Below are 14,839 nucleotides of genomic sequence, written 5' to 3'. Positions count from 1 at the left end.
TGATAGCCATCCCATCTTTAATTCCACATTACAAGGTTTCCGTCATGAAACTTTCACTGGTTTTGCTTGAGATTCCCACTAAGAATTCACCTAATTACTTGTTAGGAGAAGGCTTGACTTTGTAAGTGAAAGATACAACAAGCGTAGCTCTTTGATTATAGCCTCTAGGTACTGACACTATAGTTAAAGGCTGAAAAGGCACTCCTGCCATTCTCAACCCAATTTTTCCAGGAACCTTTTTGTAAAAGATCTTTTAGCCTGAAATCTTTCATGCTTTTTTACCAGCAGTGAAGGGAATGTATTGGCAAGTTTCATAGATACATTTGCCAATTTGGGGGTTATCCAGACAAGAAAAGATACATTTTCAACTCAAGAATTTGTTCAGACACTTATGCTCAACTAACTCAAAGCCTGCTTTAATTTACATCTGTAGCTAGCTCTCAAGAAATGGACTGAAACAAATAAAATAGCTGAAATGCACTTCTGTAGATTTGAACTGATGAGTTCAGAAAGGAACGCTCACCTAAATGTATAGCGGGAAAGGAATATCTATACATAACATACAGCAAGTTTATATATGCTAAATAGTTTGAATCTTACACGCAGGGTGAGTTTTCTATGGGAATAATCCTTAACTTTTCAGCTGGTCACACATATAGGTCTTTATACGATTTAAAAGCTAGTGGTACTAGGGAGTGATGATAATTTTTCCAGGGTTCAGGTTGTATCAATATTACCATACTAAAGCTAATTTTCTCCCATGCCCAAATTCCTCAAGAGAGGTCCTATGCACTGCAGAGTTTACAAACTTGGCCTGTGACTACAGATTAGTTGACAAATGTAAGGCGAACTGGAGAAGCTATTTCTGAAGCATCAGATTCAGCAAGAGTTATGCCAATTAAAAAAAAAAAAGTCTTAGGGAATCTTTCAATTTATTTCAATAGCAACTGGATCAGGCTCTTAATGCATGGTCACATCCTACTACCAAATACAGATTGGCCTAGAAATTTCAAACTTGTTTAACTAAAGAGCAAGTGATAAGATCTTATACAGTGGATTCTATCAGAGAAGTTGGGATGCTTATCCTTGGAGTTTTTCACTTAATAGAAACATCTGAGTGATCTGTCAGCTTTTAGCAAACTTAAACTTAGTAAGCAACCAGATTAATTTTATAAAGTCGACTATATCCCTGATCCTGTGCTAGGTACAGAGTTGGTTCACTCTGCAGAAAGCTTGTCAAAAGCCAGTGTGGACTCCTGTGTGCCACAGAAAATCCTTATCACCACTTGCTTGTCTGGCGTTGCTTGCAAGTTTCTTCTCACTTCTCCAAAATATACACCTTTTTAAGGAAAAATGAGGCTCTGGCAGCTTCTGGCAACCTTTATAAACTCACTCCTGGATCTAATGGACTTTGGAAAGTTTACAAAAACTGCCCAGTTCAAGGACTGAGCTCTCAGCGGTCCTATCCTTGTGTGAATGTGTAGGGTAAACTTTCAAGCTCTGTCCATCTGAGAAGTCCCCCACAAGACATGCACTCCCACTGCATTAGACTTATAAGACCCAAGGGCAAGGACTTTGCAAACTGCACCAATTAATCCAGCAGACCTTGATTGTTTCCTCTCATCTCACACATACAAACTCCACTGGTTCCAGTTCGCAGTTGCATCATCCTGGTATAATTGATCAGTTCATATTAAAAAAGTACAAACCCTTTGACTTAAACTCAAGATGGAGTTAAGGTTATAAATTCGTATCTGTATTTTAAAAATACATTAAAAATTAGAAGGTCAGGAAATTCTAGGTTAATTTTAAGTTCCCATACTTTTAAATGTTTATAGTTGTTTAAACTGGAAGTTAAGACTAGTATTTCATGGTCTTTTAATGTTTTGTCCATTCAGTGTTCTAATAAGGTTGCTCTCTTAATGTTATTGATACAAGCATATGACTAACTCTGGTTTAAACAAGGATATTTTTGTCTGGGATAAAATCTGTGCTACTCACATTTAAGTGCATTCCAGCATTAATACATTATGGGACAATACATTGCAATTCAAACGTCAGTTCTGACTCAGCAAGAGACTGCAAAAGTGTCATTGTGAGGCTCCATTTTGTCTCTCTGATTTCTGTATCAAACTGACTCAGTTTACGAGTCAAGAAATTTTTTCCAACTGCCAATCCTCCATGAATCTTTGCCTGAGGTTTGAGAATTGAGCTGGGTTACATACTCTTCTTACACATCACCTGTAATAAAAGTTCTGAAAGCTACATTAGGCCCTCAGTTACTCATGTGTAATCCCAGTGCCTTCAAATCGTGCCTTTGGTGGCGTCGGCGCTTTTGATGAGTTTGCATGAGTAGCTGTTTGGAATTTAGTACACATCTGTTGATGCTGCTCAGAATGGCACAGAATATTGTTTATGTTAGTGCTACCGGGAGAAAAATAATCAAAAGTTATTTTTGTCACTGAAACAAAGATCTCACTGAGAATAAACTCAGGGACTAGATCTTGTGTTTTTATGATATTTATGAGAAAAAGAGTGCAATGCCTGGACGCTTGCCATATAGACGTGAATAGGCCCAATCTCATCTGATTTAAAGTGCAAAATAGTTCGAGTTTGGTTAAAACTTGGGTGAGTGATCAGAGGATACCTGGTGTTCTATTTTTGTTGGTTGTGTTTGACAGCAACAGCGGTGTTTAACAAACTGATACTTCGGGCAGTAACTTTTACATAAAAGTGCTCATTTGAGATTACTGCTCACAGAAAAAGCCCATTCTCCTTTGGTTCAATAGGTAACCTCACTACCTTTGGATATGAAAGGTCCTTGGTTCAACTTCTTCCTGGAACGGATTTCTCACAAACAATCTTTCATTTGACATTTTCTCATTTGGCTACCTTCTTCTGTTCTGCACCATCTACACTAGATTTTACTGTGTCTGATGTACTCTTGCCACTATGGCGTTATGTATTGGCTGTTTATTTTTAACGTACTCTTTACACGTTAATAAAGTGCGTAAGTGGTGAGATTAGCAGCTATTGCCAGACCATAAAAGCGAGGGCTGAAAACTCATCAGCTGAAACATAAAAAAAGCCTGGGATTTAACATCTACACAAGGCTGGAATGTAGAACTTCTGCAACAATCTTCACTCTGTCCCTGACATGCAGGCTTTCGTTACACGATTACACTGTTTGGGACAAACATACCCTCTCCTAGCAAGTACTACATTGCAACACAATTTTTCTTATAATTATAGATGTACATAACTCCAGGGGCACAGTTCAGGTTACCTTGAGGATGATCATTTCCTATTTTGGGGTGATAAAAATCTAACCTTAATCTTGCTCTAATACATCCTTGCAAAATTTTATTCACTCACTTGCCTTGGGAGAATACTTTTTGACAGACATGAATAAATAAAATGCATAAGATACCATTGTTTTTTCCTCATCACAGTGTGGGGTAACCAGGTAGGTTTTGGGCATGGTCCAGTGTGTTTTCATGACAATTTTCAAAAGCTACAACATGTGTTTTGTGTAGGCTATATAATGCAAACGTTATAATCCTCCGTTCCACAGTAGAAATTAAATGTTATTTTTAACTCACTGTCCCTTCTTTCAAAAAGGTAAATGATGAATCAGATCATAAATATATGCTGAGCCTCTGGCATGCAACAAGCTCCAAAGAGGTCTTAGCATATACAAATGGCTTTATACAGATGCTCTCAGAGAGATAAAAAAGTGGTATTTATTTCCTCCTCTGATTAATCGCACAGTTTCCTCCTCTTCAGTACAGAAATAAATCTGACAGGTATCGCCTGTTGGGTTTTTAGTGCGCTGTCAATAAAATTTACTGTTGCTGAAGCTGTTGCCATGACTATTCCTTGGATCAAGCTGTGTTCTCCAGCCAGCCTGCTTATCTCGTGTCATATTCACAATTTAAATTCTTCACTCCTCAGCTCACCTTACCTTCTCCAGCACTGACCTTTTCCACACTTGTGTGTTTAATCTTTGAATACTGAGAAACAAGAGGATGAGTGGGTGAAAGCAGACAGAGATGGGTTGGTGCACAGGGTCTTCCTTTCAAGCTGGTAGGTCTGAGCCACCCAGCTGGGACCTTTTTTCTGTTAACCAGTGATCAGAGAAAAGAGTTGGATGACTTGACAGAGACACTCAAATATTCAGGGAGATACCTCTTAAAAAATGCATCTATGTGAATTTAGTGCTGGAGAAAGGAGCCAGGTCAAAAGGCCTGGAGACTCTCATCCTCCACCCTGCAGGCTCGGAATAGAGTGACACTGCCAGCTGCCTCCATTATATCCCACAAGATGGTTCAACCCTAATCTGGGAGTAGCCAGCTACAGAGATGAGAGAGTATTTCATCATGGTGGCTTCAGCTCAAAGGTGGGACACTGTATGAACAGCACCCACTTTAACGGCATGTTCTCTTTAAGGATAATCTGCCCCCCTCAAGACTTGGGTGCTGGGCTGTCTGAATACAGACCTGCTGTTGACACTGTGGTGCCTCATAGTGGAATGTGTACCACACTTTGGAGCAACTGCTTAGCACAGATCCTTCATCTGGAAGGGATAATCGATTAAAGTGACAACTGTGAATGGCCCACACGATCAGGATGAAGAAAATTTAAATTACCTTGAATGTATCTTACATTAAAATCTGCACATGCTCTCCAAAGATTGCGTGGGTATCTTATTTAGTCGTCGATGTGATTCAAGGTGTGCTATTATTCTACAAAAGTCCAACAATGACTAGGTCCTAGCTGGCTACCTTAGGAACAGTTTCCCTCTCTATGCACAATTGTGTTATTTAAAATTATGTGAGGGTACTTTCATTAGCCGTCCCTAAAGCGGCTTGAGACTAGTGGGATGTCAGCTTGGAATTTACTTCTCTTATTGATCAAATGCCAAATATGTTGCCTTTTTGTGGGGATTAATCTGATAATGTTTTAAAATGCTTTGACTGTGAAACATACCACAGAAGTGCTACGTACGATTATTACTGCATTTGCGGATGTGTGCATATTGACTCTGGTTATTGCCCATGGTAGTGATGATGAATCTGTCATAGGAGGAATGTATTTGGTTTGACTTTTGCCAGCAAGTTATGTTTATTGCTGTGAAATCTTGGTCCAGATGCCCAGGGATGTCTGAGAGAGATATTTTATAAGTCCAAAAATAATATTTACCTTTTTTTCAGAGAAAGCTTAAATTAAAAAATACATATTTAAGTCAACATACAAAGAGGGGAGAGTGATAGAATTCTAAATAAAAAATGGGTGTGGAGGAGGGAGGAAGGGAGGGAGAAAAGTGTGCACAGATCTGGAGGAGGTGAAATAGCAGCTGCAGTCTGAGATGCCAAAGATAACACTTGGTTCTGTTGACTCCTTTTTTCCTTGGAGGTTTCCGATCCAAGTACTGACCAGGTCCAACTATTCTTAATTTATGTGACCTGATGAAGTCATGGCCAATAATAACATAGCTCCAGGCTAGTGAACTTTGGGTGGTACTTTCCGATCTAATAAGCACTATAAAAGCTACAGCGATATTATTATTAGTGTTAATATTAACAATGGCAACATTATTTATAATATCTGAGCAGTGGGCTGGGAGAGGGACAGAGAATATGAACATATCTCAAACCTACCACATTCAACTGCAGAGAACATCCAACTAGGCCACTAGACAACACCTCAAATAAATAAATTATATCAAAATAAGATCTTGTTGAGAACTTCCTAAGATAATTAATTAACACTGTCATTATTCTAGTAAAGGAAACAGCACAGGACACCAGGTATTTACCCATCCTAGTTCACATCTGTTCAGTGCTTTTAAGATAAGGATGCATCAGGACTACTGAAGATTTGTAAGGCTAGATAGTGTAAAATATCCAGTTGCTGCCTCTTCTGTTTGCATCTTATAGGACTGTAGCAGGGTGGTCACCTCTTCCCAGCCCAACGGGGTCAAAAGCCAGCCCTTGGAGAGGGCCTGGGCTGGGAGCCTTAGGCTGAGCAGATTGGAAGGCAGCCTCAGCTGTGGCCACGCCTCAAACAGACTCAGCTGTCCCTTATAAAAGGGCTGTAGGCCAGGCACTCAAAAGAGACTCTCTAGCTTCTGAGAGGGAGAGACCTGGCTGCAGGGACCTAAGCAGAATACCTAGATTGGAGCAGGGCTGGGGAAGGGCCTGAGGAGCTGGGGGAGCTCCAGCCAGGAAAGCCCCAGGCTGCGGCCTAGTATTAGGCCCAACAGGTACTGGGGTTGCAGGGGACAGCCCAAGGTTAGACAGAGGCAGCAGGTCCAAACCCAACCTTGCCTATGATGAGTGGCTTATACTGCAGTCTGCCTCAGGGCACGGGGGCTAGCTAGTGACTGGCAGTAGCCTATGACTGAGGTGAGGTAGAGATAGGGGGTGGGGGTTCCCTGGCAGGGGAGACCCTGCAAGTGAGGAGTTACTGCCAGAGGGCAGCACCCCGGAGTAGAAGGGGCACACGGTCCGGGAAGGACACAGGGGCCTGGCATAAGCGGGACACCTGCCTGCAGAGGGCGCTCCAAGGCTGGAAGTAGAGCTAATTCCCAGGACACCAGCAGGAGGCGCCGCAGGGGTGAGTCCCACATGCTTACAGGGACTCCTATCATTTGCTCATCCCAGAATGCACTCAGGCCCTAATCCTGCAAAGACTTATGAATGTGCTTAATTTTACATTCTTGAGTAGCCCAGCTGAAGTCAGTTTCACCTGTAGAATTGAGGTAGGCAACTAAACATGCAGGGCTACACATGTGTTTCAAGTTAAGCATGCATGTGATTGTATCGTAGGATCTTGACTTTAGCCATCAGCGATATCATCATTACTGGAGTTTACAGTGGCAGTTTTAAGAATGTAAGAACTGTTGCACAGGCAAAGAGTTGAACAGTTCAGGAGCGTTCTTGCTGTAATGAAAGGATATGGAGCAGCGCTCACAGTAAGTAAGAGAGCCACATTATCTGGAGGACGCTGAGACAGCAAAGGTTCCACTCATCCCTTATCAAACTGAATTGCTGTTGCAGGAATTACTGAGAGACATTTGCCCACATGTGTGAGCACTGAGCCCCTAGCACTCTGATGTACCATTCTGCAGCTGAAGAAATGACCATACATGCATGTGGCATATCCTGTTTTATGCTATCCATAGCTATTACTTCAAGTCAAGCTCTCTCAGGCACAAAAAGGCACTCAATCAAGGCTAAGTATCTCTCCAACCTGAAGTTTTAAACCAAAAATGGTTTTCAGTTATCAGAGTGCAAAATAGGCAGAAAAAGCTTTTTGAAAAAAACACTCCCCTCTGATCCCATGTTCTGTTCACCCAAATGACTCAGTTGTTTATAGATGAAATTTTCCAAAAAGTAAATTCCTTTCTGAGCTAAGACTGAGCATGAGAAATTTCAGTACAAGAAATAACTTTTAAAGAACACTATTAAAGTGACTCAAAATAGGGGTTTAGAACAGAAACTCTCGTATAATACACCTCTCTGAAGTGCAGCTGAGGCTATCAGGTCTCCAGAAAGGGGAGCCTCAGTAAAGTGTATGGGAAAGTGCACAGGAAAGTGTACAATGAGAGCAAGTAGACACAAGTCTGCTGGGGTGGATACAGGGACACGTGTACAATGTGTGCTAACCTGCTGGGCACATCCTCTTCTGTTCTTTTGTCTAGTACACTGCTCAGGTTATGCTCTGCCAGGGTCTCCTCGGGAACCTCTTCCAGTTCCTCCTCCTGCTGCAGTGACAGCCGGTAATTCTCCAGCTCAATGCGCTCAGGTGTGCCACGCAGCCTCTTGGCCAGGCTGGGCTCCTCCAATCCATTGACATTAGGACCTAAAGAACAAGCCAGTAAACAAACAATGAATCTGATGAACTGGGTCTGAATATTTGCAAACAGATTCAGAGCAAGGAGCAGTGGGGTGAGAAAGGGCCAAAGGGGAATAAAGAGAGAGAGGACCTGATGCCATTACCATATTAGCCCCTACGGGTTGAATTGGAGAAGGAGCAATACTCCAAAGTGGGCCCTGGTTAACGCTTTTGGTCAAAGGATGCTAACAAAAAGTTACATGTCCTGGTTGAGAGAGGAAGAAGAAAAATGTAGCTGCAAAGGCCAGAGCTGTGTCAGGCCAGGCACAGGGACCCCTATTCAAGAAGGGACAGGGAAGCCATTGCCATGGGGACTGACGCGTGCACCATTACGTAAGGAGTGTCTCAAATGTGGGAGACAAAGGGACACTCCTGCCGTAGGAAGCTCCCTGGTGTAAGGCCATCAGGTTCAAGCCTCAGATGTGTTTTTCTCTGGACTTGACCTGATTTCCTGTAAGTATGTGACAAAACTGGGACTGCAGGAGAAACCTGGATGAACAATTTGTGGGACTGTGGGAGTGGGGGAGGATGCTGGATAAGAGGTTCACTGCTTCCCCCTAGCCCCAGCAAACCACAAGGACAGTCTATCTCAAAGACAGCAGCTCCAAGGCCTATTTAAAAAGCAGCACTCGTTGGAAGAACCTACACCTCTGAACCTTGATCAGGTGGGTGAAAACAGGAAACGTGTATGTGAAAAGACAAGAGACTGGAAATCACAGTCCCAGCAATGATAGGCCTGGTACCATAATACTGATTCTGATGCCTGTTATTGCAGCCATTAGGAACCCCGCTAGCAACGTCATCAAGTGCTTATATTACTAAGCACCAAAGGTAGGCATCAGAGGAGCTGAGAAAATACCAAACTTAGTGCCACAGGTTAAACACACCTGCAGCTCAGCAATAAACATCTCCATCCATTTCATATTGCTCTCCACAGTAAAAAAAGAACTCTGCTGATGGGGACCGAATGCTTGTGGGGCTGAACTCCGAAAGTGCCAAGTGCTCAGAGCTCCGGTTGAAGCCAATGGAATCTGTGGGTGCTCAGCACCTCTGGAAATCAGGCCTGGGTGGATTAGTGCCTGTTAAAGTCAGAAACTGCTTCATCAAGCAGAGTTGTAGGCAAGTGATATACAAAAGCTTTAACAACAATTTTAGCCCCGACCCACCTGTACAGCTCTGCCAATGAACCTCAGTTTGGACCTATAGCATCCTCTGTTGTAACATTCTTGGGGTTCCCCTCAGGAATCATGCTACATTTGATGCTGTTTTGGTGATGTGGACAAATGTCCATAAGAACCTAGACTGGGACTACCATGTTCCCACAGGATCCAAACCACATAGACCTCCACAGGCAAAAGGTCAGAGCATTAACCTACATTTCCAAGGATATTTTGTTCTCTACAATTTGCTGCTGCAACAATAGTCTTATGTTGTGTCAGTATTTTTAAAAGATTAACTGAATAGCACACTACGCTAGGATTCACGCTTCATTTCACTCTCTCTGGGATGCCTAGATGGTGATACCACCTCAGCCAGAACTATTTTTGTAATCAGAGTTACATTCCCCAACGCTGAGTTCACATCATCAGGGGATCTGACCTGGAATGCTGATCTGCCAATCCTAGCTGACATGAAAGAGAAATGTATTATGGGTAATGAAAGAGTACCAAGGTGATAGAGAGCAAATAAAGGGTATAGTAAATCCTCATAAAGAAAGAGATTATCTTCTGTATTAGACCCTTTCACAGATTGCAATGTATTCCAGTTAGGCCCAACTTCCCCCAACGCACACAGCTGTCGCAGGCTGTTTCTGTTTTGCCCTCTCATTCTGGCCCACTCTGGGTATCCAGTAATGTATCCATGAAGTTCATAGATTGAAAAAAGGATGAAAGGAAGAAGGGTAAGGAGTCCTTTATCTAGGGGATTTATTTCGTGTTGTTCTTGAGAGTCTTCATGTTTTGTCAGCTTCTGCAGAAGCAAGCAAAAAAGCAGCAGTGACTCATTTCTAGAGTCAGATTAACAGACTATGGAAAGGATGGCTTTTTTCATTGCAGGGGTGGGTGGAAATAAATTCAGTAGGAGCTATAAATGTAGGGGAGGGAGGGGAACCAAACTGACATTTATACACACTAGTGAAACTCACACAAGCCACCTTACCGACATGTGTGCAGGATAAGAGAGTTAGCCTTGTCCCTCCCACCCCACGACCACATCAGGGACAGTATAGGAAGAATTAAACCAATCCTGCAGCAATACATGGGGATAGACCAGGTGGTTCAGTGGCACTGTCTCTAGAACAAGGCTGATATGAGAAGGATAAAAGCTCTTTTAAAAACTGTAAGACAAAGGAGTGTGGTTATGCCAAGATAGTTTACGTGCCTGGCAGGTGTTGTATGCTGGGAAGTTTCGGGGAAGAAGGGAGAACATTCCCAGACACACTTCCAATGTAAGACTGATTTTGTTCTTTTTAGCTGTGCAATTCAGGAGCATCATTGGCCAGATTCCTCCATTTTCTTTTTCTTGAAAAAACATGCAGTTTGATATTGAAGAACATGACCCAATAATCTCCAGCCTCGGCCAGGGACTTCTATTCTAGACGGGCACACTTTGCACAGAGGATTTGTTTCCTGAGCTTCTAGAAGGCACCATCAGTCTTCATTGTCTGGGCATAAGACACTATCAAGCTCACCGCCAAGCACAAATGGAACAGATGCCAACTGATTCCACACTGTTTGCCTCATTATGTAGTTAATAACCAGAAGGGCAATGGTTACAGCTCACAGCTCTCAGATTGCTGCTATTAACACAAACAGCTTGGCTTACACTGGCTTTCCTCCAAAAGCCTAAGTGGAGCTAGAATGGTGAAAGGTGGCTATCTACTCACATCAAGTGGATTCACAAGGGACGGCATTACTGAGCAAAGTAGGGAGAAGAATATTTCAATCTGCCTTGGACACGTGCTTCTTAGTGACATCCTTTATCTCACTGAGGGCTATACCCTTATGGCTCATGATGATGTCAAACTGCTGTTCAAGACATCTGCTCACAAACCTGGACAACACTATTCTACAGTCTTGCCAACAGGAGGTACTTGCAGAGAATACTGGTTAACCCCTTGTACCATTTTACCTTGTGCCTTTAGTTTTAAAGGCACAAGCACACCTGCCTCATATACCAGAGCTGCACAAAGTCAAGCCTGGAAGCTGCTTGCAAACACAGAAAGGGGCTAACGTTGACTGCGTACGATGAAACATAAAAAAACTATGTCATTAGTCAAACATCAGGAGCCACCTGAGAGCCAAAAGCAGCTCATCGCACAAAGAATCAGCTCAAATAGCCACAAACAACATCTTAAATAGGAAAATGTTATAGTTCTGCATTTTGGAAGGGCTGCTGGCTACGAACGGCCCACAGATCATTGCAAAGGAACTGTTTTTCCTAACAGGGCAGCCTGCTTAGCTGTGGTGTGAAAGCTGCCAGAGGCCCCTATTTATCTCAGTCCTGATGCAGCCTGCCTCTTGTAAAGGAACACAAGGCCAGAAATAACATTCCTGTGCTGAAGTGCCCCTTGCCCTGCTCCCCTGCATGACATATTTCCTCTCCATCCCCATTTTAGAAACAATGGTTACAACCAGGGCTTGAGAAGCTCCTCTGAAAGCTTTCCCCTCCTGAGAGACAATTCAGTCCCTCCCCATTCTCCACCACCTTCCTCCTCCACCTAGTAAAAACCAAGCCACATTATTGATTTAGTTCTACAAGCCTGATAAAGAGTTGCCGGGGTAACCCCTCAGACAGTACCTGCTGAGGGGTGAAGAGACAGGTGTGTGAGAAAAACAACTCCTTTCCAAAGCAGAACGACTCTCCTCTTGCCTACCTCTTTTCCTCATTACATCAATCCAGTATTAGAGTGGGGTCTTCTTTTTCATGAATAGTGTAATGCCCCCTTTTCCCCTCCTTCCTTATGTCTGTCTTGTCTGTTTAGTTTGTAAGATCTTCGGGGCAGAGGCTGTCTCCCACTCTTATCTGTGCAGTGCTTGGCATCATGGGGTGCCTAATCTCAGTTGGGGCCTCTAGGAGCTACTGTAATACAAATAAGGGAGCCTGCTGTGATGCATATGCACAAAGGGGAAAAAACAGTTACTTCCCTGCGTACCGTAACTGTTGTTCTTCGAGGTGTGGGTACAGACGTGTATTCCACTCAAGTGCAGGTGCACCTAGTGCACCAAAGCCAGAGAATTTTGTTTAGCAGTACCCGAGAGGTGATGGTTGCACCCTTCAGCCCCACTGCCCTTCCCATGACTATGTAACGATGGTGCCGCCCCAACCCAGTTCCTTCGCACCAAAATTCAAGGCTAATGACTCCGATGCAGAGGGTACACAGGGCAGGCTGTGGAATAAATGTATGAATCCACATCTCGAAGAACCACAGTTACACAAGAGGTAAGTAACTGGGTTTTTTGATTCTGTGTGTCTTTTCAGACGTGTATTCCGCTCAGGTGACTCACAAGCAGTAACTGAAGAAGGTGGGGCTCAGAGTCTACCTAAAGGTGAGCTGCAGAGCTGTCTTCTCAATGTTTGCAGCCATAATAGCATAATGTTTGCTAAAAGTATGCATTGGAAAACAAGCAGCTGCTCTGCAAAAGTTTAATATAGAAACATCACTGAGACATGTGACTGAAGCCGCTTGGATCCTCGTCGAATAAGCCACCGCCAGTATTACACCTTATGAAGGTGTAGACTGAGCTATTCCATATGCCATTGTCATGGCAATAATCCTCGTGGAGATCATCTCCATGGAAACCACCTGACCCTTCACCTGATCTGCATATGAGGCAAAGTTGAGGTGAATAAATGGTTTAGTCTTATCCAAGAACACCAAACAGCATCTCATATCCAATGTATGAAGGTGCTGCTTCTCCATATTCAAATGTGGTTTCAGAAAGAATACAGGTTAGTATATAGTTTGGTTAAGGTTAAACCACTTTAGATAAAAATATTGTATGTGGCTCTAGGTCGACTTTATCCTTGAAAAATTACATATATGGAGGTCCTGCCACGAGAGCCTGCAACTCACGCACCCTCCTTCTAGAAGTTATGGCTATGAGGAAAGATGTCTTTTAGCAGTTACTAAGCACTGAAATGGAGGACCCATGAGGGCAGCCAGCACCATATTAAGGTCCCACAATGGTGCTGTTTCTGTAAGAGGGACGAGACAGACAACTCCTTTTAAAAATCTAATCACCAGGGAGTCAGAAAAAATGGACTTCCATTGAATTGGTAGATGGAACACAGATACTGCCACTAAGTGGACTCTCAAAGACCTAAGAGACAGACCTGAGGACTTCAGATGTAACAGATAATCCAAAATGTCCTGAATAGTCTGGGAGCATAATGTAGTAAAATCTTATTCTAGGGCCAGGTTAGTGATAGAAAGGAAAGGGTGGTGTCATTTTATCTGCAGAAATCTACAGAATCATGATTTCGAGGGTGTCACCCTTTGCAGTGTGGCAAGGGGGACTTGCTTCTCCCCAGCTCCAGGCCCTCTGCCTGGTGGAAATTTTGATTCTACAATGTTGTCAGAAATGGGCTGAGTTGGGTATCATTTGAAAGCCTTTTTTCCCATGACCACAATAGTACCAAACCTGACAAACCCAGAACAATTATGTATATATTCAAGAAAATATTTAAAAATCAGTGTTTTTTTAAATTATACTTTAAAACACAGGGATACACGGTTTACATGAATAAAAAAAAAAAAAAAAGACATCGATCTTTGGTAATCCTAGGGAAGTTAGCCTTAACATGTAGGACTGAAAACATTTATTCAAATTCATCATCAGTGTTGTGTCCATGTAGTGCACCACTGCTAGACATGTCACACTGTTCCTTGTCTCTGCCGTAGTCACACATTTCCATATAAGGCAGGCTGCTGGCCAAACATTTGAAGGGTGGTGAGCATCTGGTCTTTGCACATGAGCAGGTGATTAGCTGAAGGATTGATTTGGGAGCACACAGTATTTCACACAACTGGTATGATCAGTCCATCCTCCAAGACCCATCCATGTGTGGTAGGGGGAAGGTAGTTTTGGATGCACTTGATCATCCCATTGCTTCATAATTTGCCATCTTGATAGCAGGTATAAATGCACTGCCCAGGTTGGTGGCAATTTTTCTCTGTATGTCTGCTTCTTGGAAAACATCTACCAATGTAGCTCAGCAAGTCTTGCAATGCTGATCTTCAACTGGTAAACTTGGCATGTGAACACCTCCAGTGCATTTATGACCTCATCAGTGACTGTATCAGCCATTCCAAGCATTTTCAGAGTGAGAAGTCAGTCTTCGGAAGTTGAATCAAATGCCTTCTAGTAAGATAATATGTTTTTTCCAGCCAACCTTCCAGCAGTGTCACATCCTGAAAGGGCAAAGAAACCTGGCTGTGTGGTGGCTTTTAATGGTCTGACTAACAGGAACACATCTCTGGGGGACAGACAGAAATTCTGTTCCATAGAAGCAGGAACAAAAACAGAATCTTGAGGAAGTCTTCGGTAGCATCTCACAGAAAGCACTAGAATACCTGTGTCCTGTGCAAAAATACCGAATTTAGTAGCACTTGTCTCTGTGGCATTGATGGAAGGCAAGATCATTTTAGCGTCACCCTTCTCATGAGAGCTATGAAGAAACTCCACTGAATGGTGTGAGGCAGAAGCTTCATTACACCATGAGATAATAAAATTCTTTGAGCAATTCTTTGCACGCTGAAGCGTTTTTCCTGCATGGTATGTGGTTAATTTATCTTTTCTGCAAGTATGAGACAATAGTTTCTTCATTGTGACATTGAAGATGCTTGTGGAGTCCGTGATTTTTGAACTGGGCAGGTGCAATAACATGGAATCTATTCTTTCTGGTAATAATTCTAATTGATCCCTCTATGTACATGTCA

The 14,839-nt window shown here is 42.8% G+C and overlaps 1 protein-coding gene across 5 annotated transcripts in view; it reads right to left on the bottom strand.

Moving 5' to 3' along the window:
* The window catches only part of MICAL3 (microtubule associated monooxygenase, calponin and LIM domain containing 3), a 239,392-nt gene that overhangs the window by 59,718 nt on the left and 164,835 nt on the right, over positions 1–14,839 (bottom strand). For all 5 annotated transcript variants that reach the window (XM_084616994.1, XM_084616995.1, XM_084616999.1 and 2 more), the window contains exon 21: positions 7,671–7,866. In XM_084616994.1, coding sequence (XP_084473120.1) covers positions 7,671–7,866 — 196 coding nt within the window. The remainder of the gene's footprint in view (positions 1–7,670; positions 7,867–14,839) is intronic.

Source organism: Lepidochelys olivacea, assembly GCF_965140295.1.
Source record: "Lepidochelys olivacea isolate rLepOli2 genome assembly, chromosome: 1".
NCBI lineage: Eukaryota > Metazoa > Chordata > Testudines > Cheloniidae > Lepidochelys > Lepidochelys olivacea.
The sequence above is the reverse complement of the archived record's forward strand: the minus strand, read 5'-3'. Positions and strand labels throughout refer to the sequence as shown.